Genomic DNA, 21,310 nt, shown 5'->3' on the forward strand with positions numbered 1-21,310 from the left:
GAATTAAAAATGTACCACTGCCTTTTTTCAAAGTCTCAACCAGCATCCCATTTCTCTCAAGCAGCAAGAATAAAATTCATTAACATTTTGATGGTGCTCAAATACAATCTAGAATTACTGAAATAATTAGGAGGCCGCTAACTTATCAGTCCTTTTATATACTACTGGAGACTTTTCACTACAAAACATTGTATGCGTAAGTAATGTCACAAAGCAAGTGATAACAGAGACTGTTAAAGAAAATGAAACCATGTTTCAGATGACATAAAAACAAGATTAATAAAAGACCAGAATTAATCTGCATAGAAGGGGAAAGGCAGCCAAAATAAAATTCCTGCTAGCATACTTTTCATTCTGAGTACTTAGTCAGTGTTTGGGAAGAGCAAGATGCTTTAAAGGTCTTGCCATCTGTTGCTGTTTCCACGTGCTCACAAACTTTTCTTTATTGTTTACAGTGCAGCACTTCATATTGCAGTTTACTGTCTACCACTTAGCACAGCAACCTGCTGTATGCATTTCTCACTGAGATTTCACTGCTGAGATTTCAAAAGAAACATTTTCCAGCTTCATAAATTCTGCCAGCTGCCAGACTTTCAAACTGCCCGTAGGTCAATATACAGGGATCTTGTGTGGCAGGATCTCCCAAGGGAAGGAGAACCACATCTCTTGTCTACAGTTCTGAGTTTGGGGGTGACATGGTTGGATTACCCCAGCAGAAGTGGTCCCCAAGGGCCTCTCTACAAGCAGCTTCAGAGATATAAATTTACTGCATTCATGGAGTACTGAGCTTCCATCATAAAGCCCATGTCTCCAGCCACTGCTTTTCAGGGATATAACCTAAGGCACAGCATTGTATTAACACAGCTATGGAGCTTGTGAGCTCACTGTGGACCAGAGGGCATGGCCCAGTGGCTCCCACCTGTAGCATACACAGACACCTCCTGGGGCATGGTGACTTTGAGATATAGAAGGTAACATTATTCTAGGATTAGATCTAAATCCAGAAACTATTTTTTTTGCATGTCTTTTGATCAGATCAATGATGCTAGAGGTCTTGTGAAACAGAATTGAAGTTAAAATTAGATTTTGTAGAATTATAAAGCAAAATTATCACCCTCACTTCAAAAGTAATCCTCACTTATACTTAGATCCAACTTCTGAATCCAGCCTTGGACATTACTTCTTCAGCTGAGCTTTGTTTCCTCAGCTGATTTCCATTTTCTTATCCCAATTTGCCAGTGAGCAGAAAGACTACTTTTACATGGCCTGCTTTATCTTTTTTTAATTCTACCCTCACTGTAACCATGCGAAGTCACAACACCAACATGAGAAGTCAGTGAGCACTATGGGAATTCAGTGTAGAAAGACTCACTTTGACTTATCATCAAAGCTTGTTGGCCCTTCTCCAGTCCAGTATAAATTAGCAGTAAATCCCAGGCTTTGTAGTCTCAACCCATAGTTGAAGTTTTAAGCCCTCAGTCACTGCCTTAGGTGCCTTTTTCCTCTGGTATTTATTTCTTAATATGGTAAACTGGCTCTGTACTCCTCATTTTATATTTTTTCATTTGCTTAATCTCTTTCCATTTCCACAGGGAATATTCACAGCCTAATTTTACAGACTTTTCCTTTGCTTTCCAAAGGACTGCAGGATAACAGCGATGTTTACAGGAGGTTTGGCTCTACTTGAACTGCCTAACTGCCTTAATTGCTTTAACTTTGAACTGGTTTTACTCTATATGCCCATCCTTAAATAGATTTCTACCTCAGAAGAGTTAGTACAGTTAAGTATTTAAGAACCTTCTCTTGGCTGAGAACACTACTGTTGAATAGTTAAAGAGATCATGTAAACAGCTGTGTAATTCTGAACTGATAACTTTAATAGTGTATTTGCAGTTACTTGCAACAGTCATTTTACATGTGCTTTGTTGATATGTGCCTCAGACAAATGTGCTTGAAGACTATTTGAAAAACGTTTTGCCAAAGAAATGTGAAAATGCTTTCCATATCACATTTTACGTCAGAAAGGTTACACTCCTACTATAGAACTCCTATTTTAGTTTGCTAAAAATAATCTTTTCAAGAGACTGTGTGCTTTAAAGTTCGTTCTAATCTTTCCAAGTGATTTTAGTTCTCTCGGCAAGTCTCTTTTGAACTAAAACCTGCAGAGAAATAGTGTCTTTTCCCTTACTTTGATGGTTAATTTCACACTGTATTTTGTTGAATCCGCTGTACTTAAGAATGATGGTTCAACTGCACTAAAGCATTTGTAAATAAGGGAACCAGAAAGCCAGATATCTGGCATATATGTGAAAATCCAGACAAAATAAAATACAAATACCACCCAAAGAATAACTTAAAAGTGAACAAAACCATGATTTTGCAGCCTGGTATCATTCTTTTAAAGAGACTGTATTTTAATATGGTGACTGAAATGCTGCTTGTCTCATGGTTTTCATTCAGCTGCCCTCACTGTCTCCAGTGGATGTCCAACCTGGGTCAGCTCCTCCAGAGGAGAAGCTTCGTTATACATCTGAGACTCCAAAATACACTTTACTTCAGGAAAAAATTTAGTTTCCACTCTTCTGTGAGCTAATGGGATCTGGCTGGCTTTTAATAACATTACCTGCTTCTGCTTTAAACTTTGGCAGATCATGGTGTATGTGTGTGTTGTGCCTATGTGCACTTTATGGCCCTACCAGCAACAGCAAGTGCAGAGGTCCTGTCTGTATTTCTGTAACAGCCATCAGTTCATCTATGACAAGCATTCTGGAGTGATAACAAAACTTATGTCCCTCCATTTCAGTCAGATGTAACATAAGTATTTCTGACATGGTTAATGTGAGCAGGATCACACATCACCTGATAACATCATATGGTTACATGCGGAAGAATGGCGAGAAGATAGGCAATGGAAGTCAATACAGCTGTTTCCCAGATTCTTTATAATAAATCCCTTTATGCTCTGTTAAGGCAGCAGAGATTTCTATTTCACATTGTAGCATATTGTTGCTTATGTTGTTCTTGGATGGGTTTCTCCATATGTGTCCACCTGCAAGGCTATCCACTAGCCATCGTGTCACCTAGATTTACTGCACATGCACATTCTCACATAAAAACTTAATGAGTCCACACCAATTGTTCCTTGCCATGGACCATTGCTCCACAGTGCCTTGGACCTCCCCACTTGCTGTTTACCTCGCTTGGGTAACTGCTGGGAAACCCCTGCTGGGATGCTGAAGTAATAAAAACCTTTTGATCATCTTTACATGTATTTTTTGTGCATCTGACCCTACTTGGGTCCAGTAAGGTGTCACCGCTGTCACTGCCTGGATCAAACATCCACGTACACTTTGAACCAAGACACTCCTGTATAACCAACATATACTGGTGCACTGTAGAGAAAGCCTGTTCTTTCCCAGTTCTGCAGTCGGCAGTTAAACATAATAATGTTCACATTTAGTTGATGCTGCTGGTAATTCTCAAGTAATCAAAAAGTCTGCCAGGCATATTTTTGACTCCTCAAATGAGAAAATGGAAATGAGTCTCAGTTCAATTAACTGATGCCCTGATCTCTCCTCTTAAAACAAATGACTACCTAGCAAACAGTTCTTTGTTATAAAGTGTGGTTAATTTTTGCCATTGGGAAAGCCCAGGCATATCTTCACTGTCAACACTTCATAGCTGAAAATAATAAAGGATAAAAGGGATCATTTGCTATTACCTGAGCAGGTATTAGCCTGAGCTAACTCAATATTTATGAACTACCACCTTCTTCACAGTGACTCAGCAGCCTAAAGGGGCTATATGTCCTATGGATTTCTCTTTGAGCTTCCCCAGGAAATCTGACTTGCCCATGAGGGCAAAAAAGCATCCTTAGAAACCTGTGTATTGCCACTTAATTTTCTCCTAGGTTTTTCTTGTCTGACAGTAGTGTGAAAGACTACTCAATAAAAAGGGAAATTTCCATCAAAGAAGGTAAAAGTACCCACTGTGATTCTATCTTTTTGATTTTATTATTAGAATTGTGGGTAGTGAGGAAAATGTTCTTCTCATTTTCCTTTCTTACAGTTCTCTGCCAAATCTTCCTTTTGCAGAAAATTCTGCAGTTTATTCCTAATATTATCATTTTAAGGTTAAAAAACATCTAAGATAATTATGGAGATTCTGAGGAGATTCAGATGGCAGGAGTAGAGAATATCAGAGTTTAAGATCCGTATGAGATGGTTAAGGTTTATGCTCCTAGAAAAAGGGAAAAAAGTGAGGGAATATGTGATTTGAAGTTTGCTAAAACTGGATCATTTTTTGTTGTTTGCTGCATTCTCTGGCAAGAGTAGAAGAAATCAGCTTAAGCTGCAACAAACAAAAAGAAACTTTTTAATTCTTCTAATGGCAAAACACCTCATAGGCTACTAGAAATTGAAGAATTTTAATTTCAGCTTAGCAACTGACTTTAAGGTCAGTTTAGGTCGTGGGTTGGCAGCCTCTCACAAGTGATATCCCATTTTGTGTTTTCTGTCCTCAATTCAGTTGTAACACTAATACCCATGTGAACCAATTCTGTGGTTCTGACAACCCACTGTGGGTTTGTCAAGAACATCTGCAAAAGTCTTATCTCACTAAACATCACATTTTTTGTGTTCTGTTGAATGTTGGTGTTTTTTTTCGCAGCATGGTGTAGCACTATGCTAGAGGTAGAAACTGATGTCTCCTCTCAAGGCCAATCTCTGTGAGCTACTAGTTGATATGAAGTTGTAGATAAGGAAAATGCTGTACTTCACCCAGTGGAAGCATGGGTGTGATTGGGGAGTGCTTTTTGATAAGACAATTATGATATAGCAGAAAGTGTAGGTAACTGTTCTGGAGCAAACTGATAGAGAAGGAGGGAAAAGCTAAGACCACTGAAGCTGATGAAGCTCTAGAGAATGTAAATCTTATTTACCTGTGCAATCATGTCTGCAGTTTCAGAATAACTGCGGCACTTTTTCACAGCTGAACGAGCTAAAAAATCATCAATCAGCCTTACACCAATGCCATATCCCCTGAGGAGAAAACAAAGAAAATTAACATTCAAAATAGGGAACTTCTTTCCACTTACCATCTCCCTAACCTGTCTCTTGTGCTTTCTCAGCAAAACAGCTGCATTTTCCTAAACGAATGGCTTTGAGGACAACAGATTTTACTGGTCTAGATTCTTCTTCCTACCACATTTTGCAGCACAGTGGCATTTCTGTTCATGTAATCATTTAAGAAATCATACTCTTTTAAGCACAATACTCCTGGCAAGGACGATATGAATGTTGTTCATATACACACTGTCTATATACACATTTATATTTACACATATAAAAAAATATTAGATGTTAGATATATGAGTAAAATGTATGAATAATATATAAATAATACACCTGATTAATACTGCTTTGTCACTAAAAATAGGACAGAGTGACAGAGCACAGGATTTTCTCCATTCCCCTCTGATTCCCAGAGTTCATCTCACACTGTCTCTGTCAAGGAGAACAAAGCAACTGCCCCTTCAGGTCACAGCATTCACCTCTGGGCTGGTACAGAGTTCAGCAAATCCTGGACACCCTCAGCGATGCATCCAGGTGCCAGAAAAAACCCACAGGAAACGGACTCACACCTGATCTCTTTCACTTTATCCTCTTATCTCTTCACCTCATTTTTCATTCCTCCTCCACAATTGCCTCTTTGTCTTTTTTCTAACCTGTTCTCTCCCTTCATCTACTAGTTGCAGAAAAAATCCAAATTTGCTAGTTAATATACAGTTTCAGTACAACATCATCTTCATTTTGTATTTAAAACACTACAGTTTCAGAGAAACTAAATAAAAAAGGATAGAAGTTAATGGAATTTTTTATAAAACAAATATTCATGCCTAGCTCTCACATATTAACAAAGGTCAGTTACTACAGTGTGCCAAATAGCTATGCCTCCAAGCATTTTTTTAAAAAAGGGAAAGAGATTGACACAAATGTTATCAAAGAATGTGAATTCAACTCAGAAATGTTTCTAGGGAATTTTTCATTTCCATTTATGTGGATGTTGGCAGTCTCTGCCTGTTTGTCAGAGGCACCCTGAGTGAAACAGCCTGAACTCGATGGATTTTCTTACTGATTTTGTACCACGTATTTGAAAAGAAGCCAAAAACTGATCTGATGTCTAATGTGATGACAGGAACAAAAAGTGGTTTTGGCATCATGAAGTTTAAAATTGCAGTATGTCATGCATCAGAAAACAATGAAATATTTATTTATTGCCTAAGTATCAATATCAGTAATGTTGGTAAATATGTCATCAGCAGTTATCAAGTTATTTATTGGTGATGTACATGACTACTTAGATCCTTTTCAACTTTTATGCCTTAGATTTGCAAAGTCAAATGAATAATAAATCTACAAGTAGTTACTTGGCAACTGTACAATGAAAAACACCATTCTCACTACGTGTTATATATGTACTAATATATAGACAGAGATCTAAGAATACTGTTCCAAGTTGTCACAGGTCTGCTAAACTCTAAGGTTCCTTCCTCAAGCTGAGTTGTTTTCATCTTCACAGAAGTAAAGATGGCCATGCTGTTTTAATGAAACCTGTCATTATATTATCAAGTCTTTATCAAGAGAAAAACAAAAAGTTTTTATAAAGCCAGCTATAATAATTAAAACACAAGAAGCAAAATATGTCTCCACATCTTCCAAAATTACCCTTTAGTAACTTCTATCATAGCATCAGAAATGTCTGTACTCTTTAAAATATATGATTTTCATCAGAGCTGAATGAGGGATTAATATCAAAAAAACACCCAAGGGATATTGCCCCTTCTTAGTCAGGGATAATTTTTTTTTTCTTTTTCCAATCAATGATATTTTTTCTCATTTCCATTGCTAGCTATTGGACTACTGCTTCTTTGCAGGCTTTCAGATTAATAGTAAAGTCATTAGGTATTTTACCCACTGTGATTGTTGTAAATCGATTTTGCATGTCTGTTTTGCCTGAAAACACAGGCCTTATTCTTCTGATTAAGATCTTAGTATATCTTCTTGTTAACCAGGTCAAAAGTAGTTTCTTGCTTATTTTCTGTGACATTTTTATTTTTACGGTGATAATGCCTACAATCTCAGTCAGGATGGCAGGCTCCTATAAACACAGGAGCTTCATTTTCTAAAGAGGTTATCCATGTAAAAATCAGTTCCTCATTAACAACTTGTGCCATCTCACTCATTGCTGTATGGACTTTTAAAGGCGAGAGGCCTGTCTGCCCCTAACCCATGGAGTGGGGAAGACAGACAGGCCTCAGGGGACAGTTCAGAGCTCCCAAATCAGACACCTGAATTACACCCTCGGAGAAGACGACTGACTACAAAAGGATTCTGCCTCTTGACTGAGTCACCTAAGTGAAATCCCTACAACCTGGAGTTGTGACTACTCCTTAGCTGTCTAAATCATGAAACCACCATGTTGCTAGATGAGGGGGAGCCACAGGAAGGTCACAGAAAGGCATGTTAACTAGAAAACACCTGTGAGAAAGAAAAGGCTTGTCTAGTTTGAAATAACATGGGTATGAAGAAACAGGAGAGTTAACATGGAATTTGAAAATTAATACATGGAAATAGACAAAAATTAGGATTTTATATTATTAGTTAGCTTAACACAGGACCAATAAGAAACAAGTGTAAGCTGTCAAAACAACCGTCATTTTTCTTCTGAGAATTCAAAAGCTGATTGTAGATCTTCATTCACAGATCAGTGTTATTTCTGTTAACAGAATATTGAACCTTATCCCCATAATCTCTGTAATTCTAGACAGTGCTGGAACTCATAAAATAACAGACATAAAGCTGAAAGGTAACAGACAGGTGAAAAAATAGCATTATCGATAAAGCTGATCATTTAAAGCAGTACTTACATTCTATCTAAACAGGTGTTGACATCTTCATCTTTTTCATAGTCCTTACACAGCTGGGCTACCAAGGCCCCATATGTCAGTACAAAAAGTTCTCCACTCTGCCAGAAAAAGTGGAAAGGGAAAATGACGCAAAGTAGAATCAAATATTTTCACACTTTTAGGCTTCTACTGTATTAAAACAAGCAAAAATAACATTCCCATTAAACAACTTTTGTCCATGTATGTGTAATCACTGAAATCCACAATTCAAGTGTGACAGTCTGACTTGATCATCACTTGAGTCTCTGTGCAGGGATCTTGCTTGTCAGAAATACCATTTCTTGGGATACAGCTACTTTCATCAGGTACATTCCTGCATCCAAGATTAATGACAAGTGTTTAGTTGCAGAAGAACAGTTGAGGCAATGAGCTATTAGTCCTTTTACAACAGGAACAACAGTATATACACTGAAATTCCAGTTCCTTCGCAAACATGGTTGATATGATTCAGTTCATCAGCTTCCTTTCCACCACACCCCCCCCCAAAAAAAAGCTCAGAATAATGCTAAAATACTGTAATTCAACACAAGTGTAAAGAATAAGAAGCAAAGTAGAAAAGAATCAGCCCCCTTGAGATTTCCCCTTCTTTATCAGACTTTACAAGTCTAAATCACTATCAATACTAGTTCTCCAAATGCCTGTGGACAATCTCACTGTGCCATTATTTCTGTATCAATACAGAAGACATGGTTGGTATGGCTCCACCACATGAGCAAGAAGAAGGGGATGGATGAGGATTACAGCCACCTGTCCAAGGAGCATGGAGAGCAACTGAAAAGGTCAAAGGCGTATCCCCACACAGATCCTGTCACAACTACTAGTCTGGGTTCTTCAGCTGTGCACCAATCTGGAGGAAAGTTTCCTTCCCTCCCTCCTCTGCCAGATCACTCTGTGGCACTGCAGAATTGACTATATTTAGCAGGAGTAGCAGCTGGCCTTTAGGGGAGAAACTAGGTTGACTCTCACTAAACTTCTTGGACAGGAATTAATTAAAGTAAGTACTATAGGCCTGTGTCATGTGGGCAGACTAGTGGTGCTTTTTGTTTATAGCCTATGGAAAAATAATAGTAAATGCCAATAAAAACAATAAAACAAATCACACAAGGAAAGGAAGAGTGGCTTAGTGGAAAGACCTCTTCCTGTTTCCGTTGCATCAAAAGCTCAGAGTTTAATCAATGATTCCATTTTAACAAGGCACTGTTTGAAATCTTAAGGAGCATGGAACCATTTCTTAAAGTTGCCTTGGTGATAACTCCTGGTTACAATAATATTGCACATTGACAAATTCCCATTAACAAGTTTTTAATGGAGTAAATGGATATCATACAGTTTCTGTATTGTTCCAGTTTCAGCAAAAAGTCTGTGCTGTAGTAAGAAAATACTGTAGAGAAACTTAAACATGCTATATTAACATAATTATATTTATCAACCACTTTTGCAATTAGTTGGAGTATTTTCCCATAAACATATGTATATTAACTTTATATTATAGTCTCTTTTTTTCAGCGCAGATCTCTGTCACCTTTACAGAAATTGGCATATCCTCCAGTACTCCAACTCCTAGAAAAAATCACCATTAACCATCCAGACAGCCCTAAGGCTCCAAGTTCCTGAAGAAAGACTTGCATGGAATTGAACCATCCAAACAAAGAACAGAAATTGCTTTCTCTCTGTGTTTCATTTAATGACTATCTAACCACAGAGGCACATAAACTTAGCTGGCATTTTTATCTTTTACCAAAAATCTCTCTCAGCACTTAGACCTCTGCTTCTGAGCAGACCCCAGTCTCAGGAACTTTATCCTCATCTTTCCTAAGTCTGTTCAGAATCTCAGCACTAGGGATAAAGTAAAAGAATGCAGTTAAATGCCCAGTGAGCGAGACAGTCACTTTGGTTCTGTTATCAGTCTTTTACAGTTGTGTATGTTCTCTCTTCCTTACTAACTATACTTTTAGATGCAAACATATTACTTTCAAGACACAATACTATTAGAGGGTTTTCAAACCACTGTGGCCTTATTTCTGCATTATGGCACTTTGGTTTTTTGGACTTGTCATAAAATATTCCTAAACAGTTAGAAATTTTCAACCACAGATAAAGATTCTGAGGAGACTTTCTATCTAGGTTTTTTGTATTTAGACACATCACTGCCAGAGAACAGGAAGAAGAATAACAGGTATGGCACAAATGGCACAAAATGCTGCTTTTTCATGACCATGAAGTTTAAGAAGGCCTCTTAGGAAAATCTCACGTGCAGTATATTTAAAATAACTGCTGGAGCTTTAGGAGAATAATAACATGAAGTGCAGACAAAGAAGGAAGTTGTGGTCTATGTATCTTCTACTTGATAGAATTCTGTGCTATGTGATCAATGTTCAAAGCCAATGTTCAAAGACAATGGCTACAGTTTTACCATTGTTTCCCCCGGAATCAGATTTTGGCCTTAAAGCCAGATGTTGAGATCCTGTGATGGTGCCCTCCCTGTGCATAGAAAAAATGCAACATTAGGAGGATGAAGGAGGATCGCTGCTCATGCAACATAACCCCCAAAAGCAGGCATGGTGTACTATGCAGTAGGCACACAGTGGGTACAAGATATACTGCAGCCCCAGACGAGCTATCTATTCCTGTGACAGTTCATGAGCTAGAGACGTGGCCAGTGCAGCTTCTTTTCTTCACAACAAGAACAGTGTTGGCCTCAAGGATTCATGTTGAGGGCAGGACTGCCTGAAAATCATTTCATGTAATAGGCAAGGTACGAGATAGATATGAAGGCTCCTAGAGCAAATCTCAGTATTACTGCTGAGTCAAACAGACTCCAGGTTCTATGGACAGGCTGTTTTATGTCAATGCTTAATAGCTGTCAGCTTGTTGGCAGCTTAGAAGGGGGTCCCAAGGTAGCCATAAATGCTGTCAGTACTTCTGTTCTCATGCTGGCAGACTCGTCCCCATCCTTTCAGTACTTTGAGGGTATTCAGAAACATGACTGTATAAAACACATCAATACAATAACAGCTTATTCTTACTCCATGCACAATTTTAACCGCACATTACAAAAATGTCTTACTATTTTGTGGTTCTCCTGCTTTCTTCCTGGTGGGCGAGACATGTTGCTTGTGTAACACCTGATGTACTTGATTGTCAGTTTATGTCTTGTCTTCCTCAAGCAGCACAGTTTTCTCTCAATCACTGTATTTCCTCTTTCCCTTCTCTAAAGTTTTCTCCTCTCTGCTCTTCTGCCTTTTGCATGAGATGTGTTTGCTGCAATCTGTAAAGCTGCTAATGCTCCTCCTATTGTGTACCAAGCCCTTTGGGAGGAATCTGACCCGCAACAGATCTGTCCCTGTATACAACATAAAAAAGCACTCCATCCATAAGAATGGTTTGTAATCAAATACACAGCAAACAGCCATGAGAAGTCAAACAGGGCAGCCCCAAGAGATTCACAGGTCTTACGTTTTTGGGGACAGCAAATTAATTCTGTTGTTTATCTCAGATTTTGGTGTTTGGAGGGTTAAAAAAATCTCCCTCTCTGAGGAAAAAAAAAACAACACAGTTGCAAGATACTGCTGCATAAGGTAATAAAAAATTGATCATTTTCAATTTGAAGGAGTGAGTCTTTTGTCAGCTCTGACTGCTTTAGTTTGGTGAGTTCATGTCTGCCAAGGCAGCAGCAGTATGGGTTACAAAGCACTACTACCACCATGTTTCCACAAAGCTGTCAGGACACATCTAGAGCACCCAGATTCCCAGAGGAATAAACTGTGGACCTGCTACAGCTGCCAGCTTGTGCAAGTGGCACTTTCCTTAATGGTGTTTCTAGGGGACCTTACATTATTCTTAACCTGTGATAACCCCTATTTGTAAACATCCCTGCTACGAACATCCAGGAAGGTTCATCTTATTTTTTTGTATTCCCCTGAGGTAAATTTGGCCTATTCTCTTAGTATTACATTTGCAGTAAATTTAGGCAATGGTCACTAGTGAATTTAGAAATTAATCAGATAGCTGTCTTTCCTTTTAGGACTTACCTCCACATATATTCCCACTGAGTCCTATCAGGAAAGGAAGTAAAAATACATGGCCTTATCTGAATGCCATGCTGTTACAAAATTTCAACTAATTAAAAGATTCAGTGCTAGAGTAAAATCATAGGTACTTACTCCAGATACACAGAAAGCAGCAGATGTGATTCATTTGGGATAAGAAGGATTAATTTACTTTAAAATATGGTAGTTGAAAGTTATGACACAATTCAACAACAAAATATAGGACAGATAAAAGGGTTTTCAGCTTTGTGGGGATGAGTATCTTTAACCAAGTAATAAGTGATTGGACAAGAGGTAATGGCCTCAAGTTGTGCCAGGGAAGGTTTGGTCAAGATATGAGGAAGCATTTCTTTACAGAAGGGGTTGTTAGGTGTTGGAATGGGCTGCCCAGGGAGGTGGTGGAGTCCCCATCCCTAGAGGTGTTTAAGAGTAGAGTCGACATAGTGCTTAGGGATACAGTGTAGTTGGAAACTGCCAGTGTTAGGTTAATGGTTGCACTAGATGGTCTTCAAGGTCTTTTCCAACCTAGACAATTCTATGATTCTATCTATGGAAAACATAGTCATCCTAACAGCTTTCATTTTACACAGAATGATGAGCCGGTGTTGACAACTTTACAATATAATAAGCCTCTTCTATTTTTTTCTAGGCACTTTTCTGGTCCTGTAAAATCCAACTCCATTTTATAAGTGAAACTGTTGTAGGTATTTCCCATAACTAAATTGAAATAAATTATAAAAGCCCAACATTACAATTCTCTTGATAGTTACTTGCATTTCTAAATTGAGTCCTTAGATAGGTTTGTTTCTCAGATTGTCTCCAACTGGTGACAAACACCAAATAGGTCTCTCATTACAAGAGTTATCCCATATTCCCTAAGAAAGTGTACTGCATTGCATTTTAAAAAGCAGCTCTAAAAGATTGTCATTAGCATAATTTAACTGCAGTGAAACCATCATAAAGCACTTAAGGCTACCCATAAATAGGCACCTTTTTTTTATCCAGTTCTGAATATAAAGATGAATTACTTCAGCCAGCATTATTAATACTACAATCATGAAGGAACATTGTAGATCACAGTGCAATGAATGGTAAGAACACATCAGCATTGTGTTGAAAATACATACGTGCACATGTGTATACATGTTAATTTACATATATAATACGATGTATCAGGTAGAACACACTACACTCTGAAAGGTTTGCACTTGACTGAGAAAATGAAGCTGAAATGGTGTACCCAAATAAACCGGGGATTCCATGGCCTCAGGGAGGGAAACAAGTCAATGGTGGACTGCATCCACATCTTCAGGAACAGAACAAATCCACCTTTTTAATACCCAGGAAGGTTGGTCTTGCACACTGCTTGTGCACTAGATTACATCAGTTCTCTTCATTCACATTAAACTGAAAAAAATTACACAAAATATCTCCTAAAGTTCAAAAGCATGCATTAAAATGTGCACTAGCACCCTGTCTCTTATAGTGGCCTGGTTATTAAGCAAAAGCTGAAACCTGTAGATCTCTTTAGTAGTCCAGTATCTAAGGATTTTCCCAAACATGAATATCCCAGAGCAGAGTGCAATATAAAGGTCAATAATGAGGTATCAAATGCCTAAAAAAATACCTTAAAAAGTTCTTTGAGTCAAAACAAGAACACACTTGCAACAGAAGATGGGTGTCCAAGTTAGAACAATACAGGATCAGGCTTTTGTTTGCTCTCCTCTCCAGGGGAGAGGAACTTTTCCCTTAACCAGGCCAAAGAGACTGTGAAAATGACTTGGCAGCCTGAAGCCAACCTGCAACCAGGCAGAACACAGGACGTGGGCAGTGCTCCCCTACACCCCCACAGGAAATCTGCCATGCAGGTACTGTCATAGGATGCTTTCTAACATGCACAGGCAGGCTTGATATCCATGCAAAATGTAACTCAAAATGCCGCTAAAGGAGGCACAAAACATCAGCCTTTTGACTGCTCGATGATGAAAACACTTGCCCAAGACTGGAGAGATCAGGGTTCAGTCTCCTCCTACAAACTTTACAGGAAGCAACTTTCAGATGGAAAATAGAAAAACACTTCCCTCTTTCTCTCTACCTTTTACTGGCCATTAGATAACAAAATCCTCATATTTTTTCTGATCCAGTAAATATCTGAATCCTCTCTGTGGGGCACCTAAGTACAACTGGTAGAGCTATGGCAGGAAAAATGGACAATACAGCTTCTTCCCACCACAGTCACACCACATCACTAATAATAACTGAGCTCTTGGAAGAAAGAGATGAGTGAGTGAGTTTTGACCAGATCAGATTGAGAAGGAAACTGAAACCAATCTCTCCCTTTTGCCATGGCTGCTTTATTTCAATAAAAAGCAAACAAGAGAATAAAACCTGCTTGCTTGTGTATGGGAGGATAGGAAGGTGTAGTATGTGTTCCAATAACCATGTTTAAAAAAAAAAATGACAAACCATTCTAAGTTCTTAAAAAAAAATCACTGACTCTCATAAGTGAGGTTCCTGGCAGTGAATTCAAGCGGACAGAGCCCTGCAAAATGACAAGCAAAACCATGGCTAAGGTTTGCCCATGTATTGTTTGCCTCAGAGGTCGGCTATAAGCATCTCTTTGCCTCAGAGGCAAGCTGGCTGTCACCTCAGGTAGTGGTATTTTGGATTGCATTTAGTCCTTACTCTTCCTAGGCATTGATCAAGAGCCTAAATGTCTGCCTCAGGACTCTGGGTTCCTCTGCAAAGGCTAGTACTTAAAAGATCTGATGTGCTGCCCAAGCTCTTAATGGAATCCAAGCCTGTAATTTGTTCCACAATAAGATGACGCAGCAGGATTATTTACAGCATGACATGAAAGCAAATGCCAAAGAAGTGACAATGCAGCACTACAAAGTTGTTGTATTGATTCTATAATATAAACTGTCTCATTCAACAGCCTCAGGCTGACTGAATATTTCAGTGTTGCACATCTCTTCAGTTTCACATCTAATGTGTTTCTTGAGTAAACAAGCGATGCTTGGGAAAGCTTTTCTCCCTTATAAACAAAATAAGAAATGGGTTCCCAAAGAAAGCTCAGCAGCAATCAATTGGAGATTTTAAAATGAACTGAGGCATAAAACATATCTTCGAAATAATTCTGTAATAGCCCGTTGGATTAATTTCACTGAATTTAAAGGAGTTTTGGGTTTTTTTCTAAATATAATGCCACTAGTACAAAAACAAAAAATATTATTGAAGATCCTCTGATACTGAAAGAAAATGAAGATTCAAAATGGCAGTGTTCAGACAGCACTGGGATTTTGTGCTACTGCTCTGTGCAAACAACCAAGTACTTAACAACAGGTTCCAGAAAAGCTGTAAGCAAAGTGTTGCTGGATGTTTCAGCATGTTTCTCTATCGCTTTTGTGTAATGGTGTCACATAGTTTTGACAGCCAATTACCAGCAATGACCTTGTTTGAATGGGAGTGAGACAAGCAGGTGTCCACCTTAACGGCACACTGGAGGAACAAGTTCTTGTCTAGGAAATAGTCAAGGCGTGTGTGACATGCCATCCATGTGTGTAACAGCTGTGAGAGTGTCTCTGCCATCCAAGCAGATACCATGGGCACTAAAAGTACTTTTTGAGATGAAAGCTATTATTAGCAACCCTCTCCACAAGCAGAGAGAAGAGGCTGTACAGTTAGACACTATTATATCATGCCACCAAGTCCACACATGATGGAGATAGCCATCTGTAATAGGAAGAAAATTTTCCTCATAGACTTTCTGGCTAATTTTTTTTTTCTGTTCTTGGTAAAAGTGTTTATATTACAGGTAGTTAGACCTCTCAGAACTTAAACACAAGTATTTGCATATTCAGATCAGCCTGGGGTATGCAATATACAGAACTACTGGATAACATGACCATAGACAAAGCATGACCCAGACAAAATCATCAGGAGTGAAACATTTTGAATTAAGCTCTGTTTAAGGCTTGATTTGTAAGAGATGCTGAAAGCTCAGATCATACATCCCAATATTAATGGTTTAACTGAAAAATTTCTATCTACCTCTGCCCACAGAATGGGATTGATGATACATACAGAAAATCTCAAAACTTTGGATCACAAGCATGCTATATAAATGTCAGCTATTATCATGAGCACATCTTAAACTGGCTTGACACTGTGTGAATAGCAGATTACACATTACCAGAAAAAAAAAAAAACCTTACAAAGGAAAGACTCAGCACTGTCTAGAAAAGACTACAGGTGAAACACTAAATTCCTCATGGTCTAGCAGCTAACTACATCTTAGACTCCAGCATCTGGAGAGCAAATTGCCCCAGAACCAGACCTGACATTAAAACATGAACAGAATAGGGATTCCAAACTTTGTGAAACTTATGGAATCTTTTCTGGTTTTATTTTAATGTTGAAGCATTTTAAATGCTTCATTTTTTTACAATCAGTCCACTTGGCAAGGCTTTGTTTGGTTGCTTTTTAATGAGCAACAGTTGAAAGTTCTCTTTTTTCTTTTTTTTTTTTTTCCCCCCTTACTCCCACACCATGCTTCTTCTAATTGCCATTGATTAAGAAACAGCTTGACAATTAACCCTGATAGTGTAGTCATCAGTTTGATAGAATTGCCTGTCACCCAAAAGGTAGGGAGAAATTACTGTTAGTTTCAGTCAATTAGCAAGGGGCTGGCAGAGCTCACAATTGCCTAAAAGCTAAATGTTCCAGAACCACTGAGATAAATTATTGAATCAGTTAGAACACATGATGGGATCTTTTAAGTATATTTAAAGCTAGCAAACAAACTTTCAGCTGTTAGACTCAAAAGTTAGCAAGAGGAGAAAGAGTAGTATGGTTGTTTGGGGTTTTTTTTAAGCTATTGGAGTTTGTTCTCTTTTAGTCTGCTATTAACATTAGATAATACTAGCTTTTAATTATATTTAACTTAAAGGAAAAAGCTTCTAGTAAAGATTAAGACTTAAAATGACTCTCCTTCCAGAGTGGTTAACTTTTTTAAAAGGCAAAGAGGTTGTTATTGCTAATGCTATAATTGCAATACTGACAATTGGTGGGCAGCAACTTTTCTCTTTTTTTACATTCAGCTGTCCCTGTCATGTTGGGCAGAACCTTATCTATGGGCTAGCTTTCCTAGGAGTTCCTGCGCTGATCCTTCTTGTTGTTGGTTATGCCCTGAATAACCAGACTTGGAGGCTGGTTACAGGCAAAAGCTCTCCTTTTCAGGATGAGACTACACCAAATCGGTTACTGCAGTGCAAACTGATCTGCTTCGTCTTGTGCAGCATCACTGGGAGAGCCCTGGTTGCTCCAGTAACATGGCTAGCAGTGACCCTAATAAATGGCTCATACTATGTCTGTGCCATGAGTGAGTATGTCTCTGTGCATTATTATGGAGCTAATCCTAATGTGACTGCTAGCGAACGCCAAAGGATATTGGCTGAATTTCCATGCAGTCAGTTAGTTCCTCCGGAGCTGACCCGGGCAAGAGATGAAGTGATTCTCCTACTTCGATACCAGTCACAAGTGAGTAGCTCATGTTGCTTCTGTTGCCTGCAAACCTGATGATGAGAACTGGAGTTAATTTAGCAGGCAAAATGTTAGGATAAAACAGGATCGGTATCTTTGGCCTTGAGTGCCAAATCTCTGTGTGTTTTGAAGCCTGCTTTGTTCCTGTAAATGGAACTGAACTTTAGGTATATGAATTACTATGTCTGGTTGATCCATTTATTAACTGCTACTGGAGGATATATTCTTCCTTGTGTAGTATCTTGAAAAATACTGTCAAGTAAGACAGATGGAAGTTCAAGAGCCAAGGAGGGTATGAAGCTTCTGCATTCAGGTGTAAGAAACATGATACTAAGGGGCCCAGGCTGCAAGAGCTCCATGTGAACCAAATTAAAATCCTGTTTTAATTCTAAATTCTCAATTCAAAAAGCTTACATATTGGGTAAATAATAGGGGGAACATTTAGTTGTCACTTCAGAGAAAATTGGTTTTAAAAAGGCTATAAGCTTACATAGGCTGGGAATTAGATGGCTTCTGTTCTCACAATAGCTGTGGAGGCAAAATCCTTAAATTGTACAACAGAACTCCCTTAAACTTGACAGAAAGAAGTGACTTTACTACATGGCTACCTTCAGTAGGCAGGGACTGGGTTTGATGGCAACAGACCCTTACCAGGCCTATACCTTAACCTTGTTATTCAGGAAAAGCAAGTAAAGATCATCTTATGGAGTTTCTGATGCTCAGAAGTTACTACTGTATTTTCAGCTATAAGAGTTTTATTTTTTTCTTTTCTTTTTCTTTGTAAGGTGGCTGGCTGGCTTCTCATTGCTGTGGTAGTCATCACTGTGTTCCTGTCTTACTGTCTGGCAAGCTGTTTCTCCCCACTCAGCTTTCTACATTTCAGATACTGGAGCAGCTATGTCCATAATGAGCAGGCACTCTTTGATGAAGCGACAGACCAGCACTCCAGGCTCTATGCCATGCAGCATGTAAGGAAGTTCTTTGGCTTTGTCCCAGGGAGTGAAAATGTGAAGGAAATACGTATCCCCTCTCTCCGAGAGTGGCAAGCCATTTCTGGACTGGCCTTTCTAAAACGAGTGGATGAGGAGCACTACGACTACAGCCTCCTCCATGACTGGGCTCTCAAGGAGACTGTAAATGGAAAATACCTGAAGACGGATGAAGACCCTGTGATCAGAACACAGCCCTGAGGGTCCAAGCCCCCATTGACACCTTGCAGAAAAGCAGGAATGCATCCAGCTCCACATCAGGCCTGAGCTGCTCTGAACTTCCCAAGTACATCTTGTTATTGTAGTCCTTTAGCACATGCTTGCAGATGCCTTTCCTGATGGTGTCTGACTCCTGTGGGATGGGATGGTCTACGTCTAGATTAGGGTGAGCTCTTCCAAGCTGCAGCGCTCTGCTTTCTAATAGTTGTGTTAAAAGGTTGAGTATGTACTGGGAGGAAAAGCTATTCCCAAATGCTTTTACCTTCCTTCCATTAAAAAAAATATTTAAAAATTAATAGCTAGATTTTGATTGCATCCTATGAGTCAGCCCATTCTGTACAGAGCAAAAGTAGATGTCCAGCTTTATCTTAGTGACCCCTAGCAGAAGTGCCTTATTTCTCCTCTTCCACATCTTCATTGTATTATGTGGTTAAAATATACCGAGCTAACTATGAGCTAAGTCTGTGGCTACAGCAGCATGGAAGAAACATAAGGGGAAACTTCAGCAACAAAGGCTGAGTCTAGATACAGTGATGAGAACTTTCAATTCTGGTAATGAGATAAAATGCCCACTGAGAGGCACAGGATGAGGGGGGCAGCTATATGAACAAACACTTTACACATGAAAAACTGAGTTCAAATGTATTCTTGTTAAAAGCACTAGCAAGGTCTGTCTCCTATTCCTTCTACTATCTACTTCAAAATCTCTTGGGTGTTTGTGTGCTTGCCTGCTGTACAAACTTATAACTTATGGGCACAGTTGTACCACTATTACTGTGATTAAAACTACAGAATTTAGTGAAAGGTGGCTTAATTATGGTTTTGTGTTAATTCAGTGTGGCATGATGTGAAGTTACTGCATGTCATCTCCTCTCTAACTCCCTGTGCAGATGTTTCTAAGGGGGGGACGACACACATGCATAGCATACTTCCTCCTAATGCTTCCTGTACTGCCATGCTGTGTACACATGGACAGACAGGTGTGTGCTATAAAGCCATATGCTGTATTATAGGATGCTATCTGCTGTTAATAAATGACCCCAGAGTGTTGAAGTGAAAGAATATAATTTAGTACATTTTACTAGAAAATGCAGGAGCCAGAAGTAAGTTAAACTGCAGATCTTGGTAAAAGTGTTTGGTCTTGAAGATTAAACTTCTGAACAGAAGAAAGCACTTCAGAAAATGCAAACAATGTATGTGCTGAATAACTGGAGAATGATGCATATTTTACATAAGTGATCAAATTCTTACAAATTCCCACCTATGTACTTAACCTGAATCCTAAACTTTCACATATGTACTGGGTTGACCCTGGCTGGATGCCAGGTGCCCACCAGAGCTGCTGTATCTTCCCCTGTTTTATAGTACCAGTATAAAATGATGCAATATTTGCAGCTAAGAGAAAGAGCGAGCTGTCAAATTCTTTTAACTTCTACTTCATGTGTCACTATTTTGTCCCAGTTACTATTTGCACTGTACATTCTTTTATAGTTTATAATCTAAAATGCTGAGTGGAAGTACTAGCTCTATCTGTCATTGTGAAGTCAGCCTGACAATCTACAAATAGACTATCACCTTGTTAGTGTATATTAATTCATAGTACTAAATACAGCTGTAGTACTGTAGTTGATTTGGTGCATTTTCCTTCTTCTGTTCCCTGAAACACATCATGGATTGGTAGTGGAGGCACAGCTTTCAAAGGAATTCATGAGTACAGAAAAAACAATGAGTTGTTAACTGAATAGTCTAACCGTGCCTGCTAAAACCTGAGTCATCTTACCCCAATTTAAAATGGCAGTTTGATCAACTGAAGTGAAAATTATTCTGTCCATGGAAAAAGTTTTCTGGAAACTCTGAGCTTGCACAATGCACCTGAGGAAAAAGTGCTGGCTATACCCCCAGGAAACTGATGCACCTTAAAACTACTCTGTGTCCTGAGTACCCATCAGGGTTTGCTGTTGCTTAACCCTCAACAGTCTTAAATTCATCCTTGCAGGTAACCCCCAAGTATGGGAGCTCCCAATGTTGCTAGCCTTGACCACTCCTGTTCTGTACTTACATAATGCTACCGCTTATGCGATGGAACTTCTGAAACCAGTGTGAACGTTTCCTGGAAAGTTTGCAGGTGCTTTTAAACTCCAGGCTGTTACACCAATTTTTTTTTTTTTTCCAGCTGCTTCAAATGAACTTCCATTTTCACGCTGAGACGGCATTCGGCTGCCTTCGTAGCTCTCTTGTGCTATTAGTTTTGAAGCCCCTTCGGTTTGCTGCCGTCTGTAAATTTTCAATGAAAGAATGCCGAATAGCTAATACCTGCCTAACCGCCATCGCACTTTTTACAGTCACACTGAAGGCTGCCTGCCTCTTCAGGTGGGAGCCCAGGCACCTTCAGAAGCCAAAGTAACGGAGTCCGACTACCCCCCGTATTGAGAACGCTGCTGCTCCCCGCGCGGGGAGAGGGCATCCGGAGCAGCTGTGGCGCAGATGATGAAGACTGGCCTTGCTTCGGGGCGGCGCAGCCCGGCCGTTCTGCCCCCAGCGCT

The 21,310-nt window shown here is 39.2% G+C and overlaps 2 protein-coding genes across 3 annotated transcripts in view; one reads left to right on the forward strand and one right to left on the reverse strand.

Annotated features, from left to right (window-relative positions):
* Window positions 1-20,931, reverse strand: part of TRAPPC3L (trafficking protein particle complex 3 like) — a 30,395-nt gene extending 9,464 nt beyond the window's left edge. Inside the window, exons 1-3 of one of the 2 annotated variants that reach the window (XM_026846259.1) lie at window positions 20,827-20,931; window positions 7,928-8,025; window positions 4,940-5,039 (exon numbers count right to left, since the gene is read on the reverse strand). In XM_026846259.1, the coding sequence (XP_026702060.1) occupies window positions 4,940-5,039; window positions 7,928-7,929 (102 nt within the window). In that variant the 5' untranslated portion in view covers window positions 7,930-8,025; window positions 20,827-20,931. Of the gene's footprint in view, window positions 1-4,939; window positions 5,040-7,927; window positions 8,026-11,033; window positions 11,251-20,826 lie in introns of those variants that run through there. The other variant, XM_026846258.1, reaches the window with a different exon arrangement.
* CALHM4 (calcium homeostasis modulator family member 4) lies at window positions 16,999-18,749 on the forward strand. The gene is made up of 2 exons (XM_026844520.1): window positions 16,999-17,556; window positions 18,345-18,749. Exons 1-2 carry the CDS (start codon window positions 16,999-17,001, stop codon window positions 18,747-18,749), a joined length of 963 nt encoding a protein of 320 aa, XP_026700321.1.
* Window positions 20,932-21,310: the final 379 nt, after the last annotated feature.

This window comes from Athene cunicularia (genome assembly GCF_003259725.1).
Source record: "Athene cunicularia isolate RWA chromosome 3 unlocalized genomic scaffold, athCun1 chr3_part1, whole genome shotgun sequence".
In the NCBI taxonomy this organism is placed as follows: domain Eukaryota; kingdom Metazoa; phylum Chordata; class Aves; order Strigiformes; family Strigidae; genus Athene; species Athene cunicularia.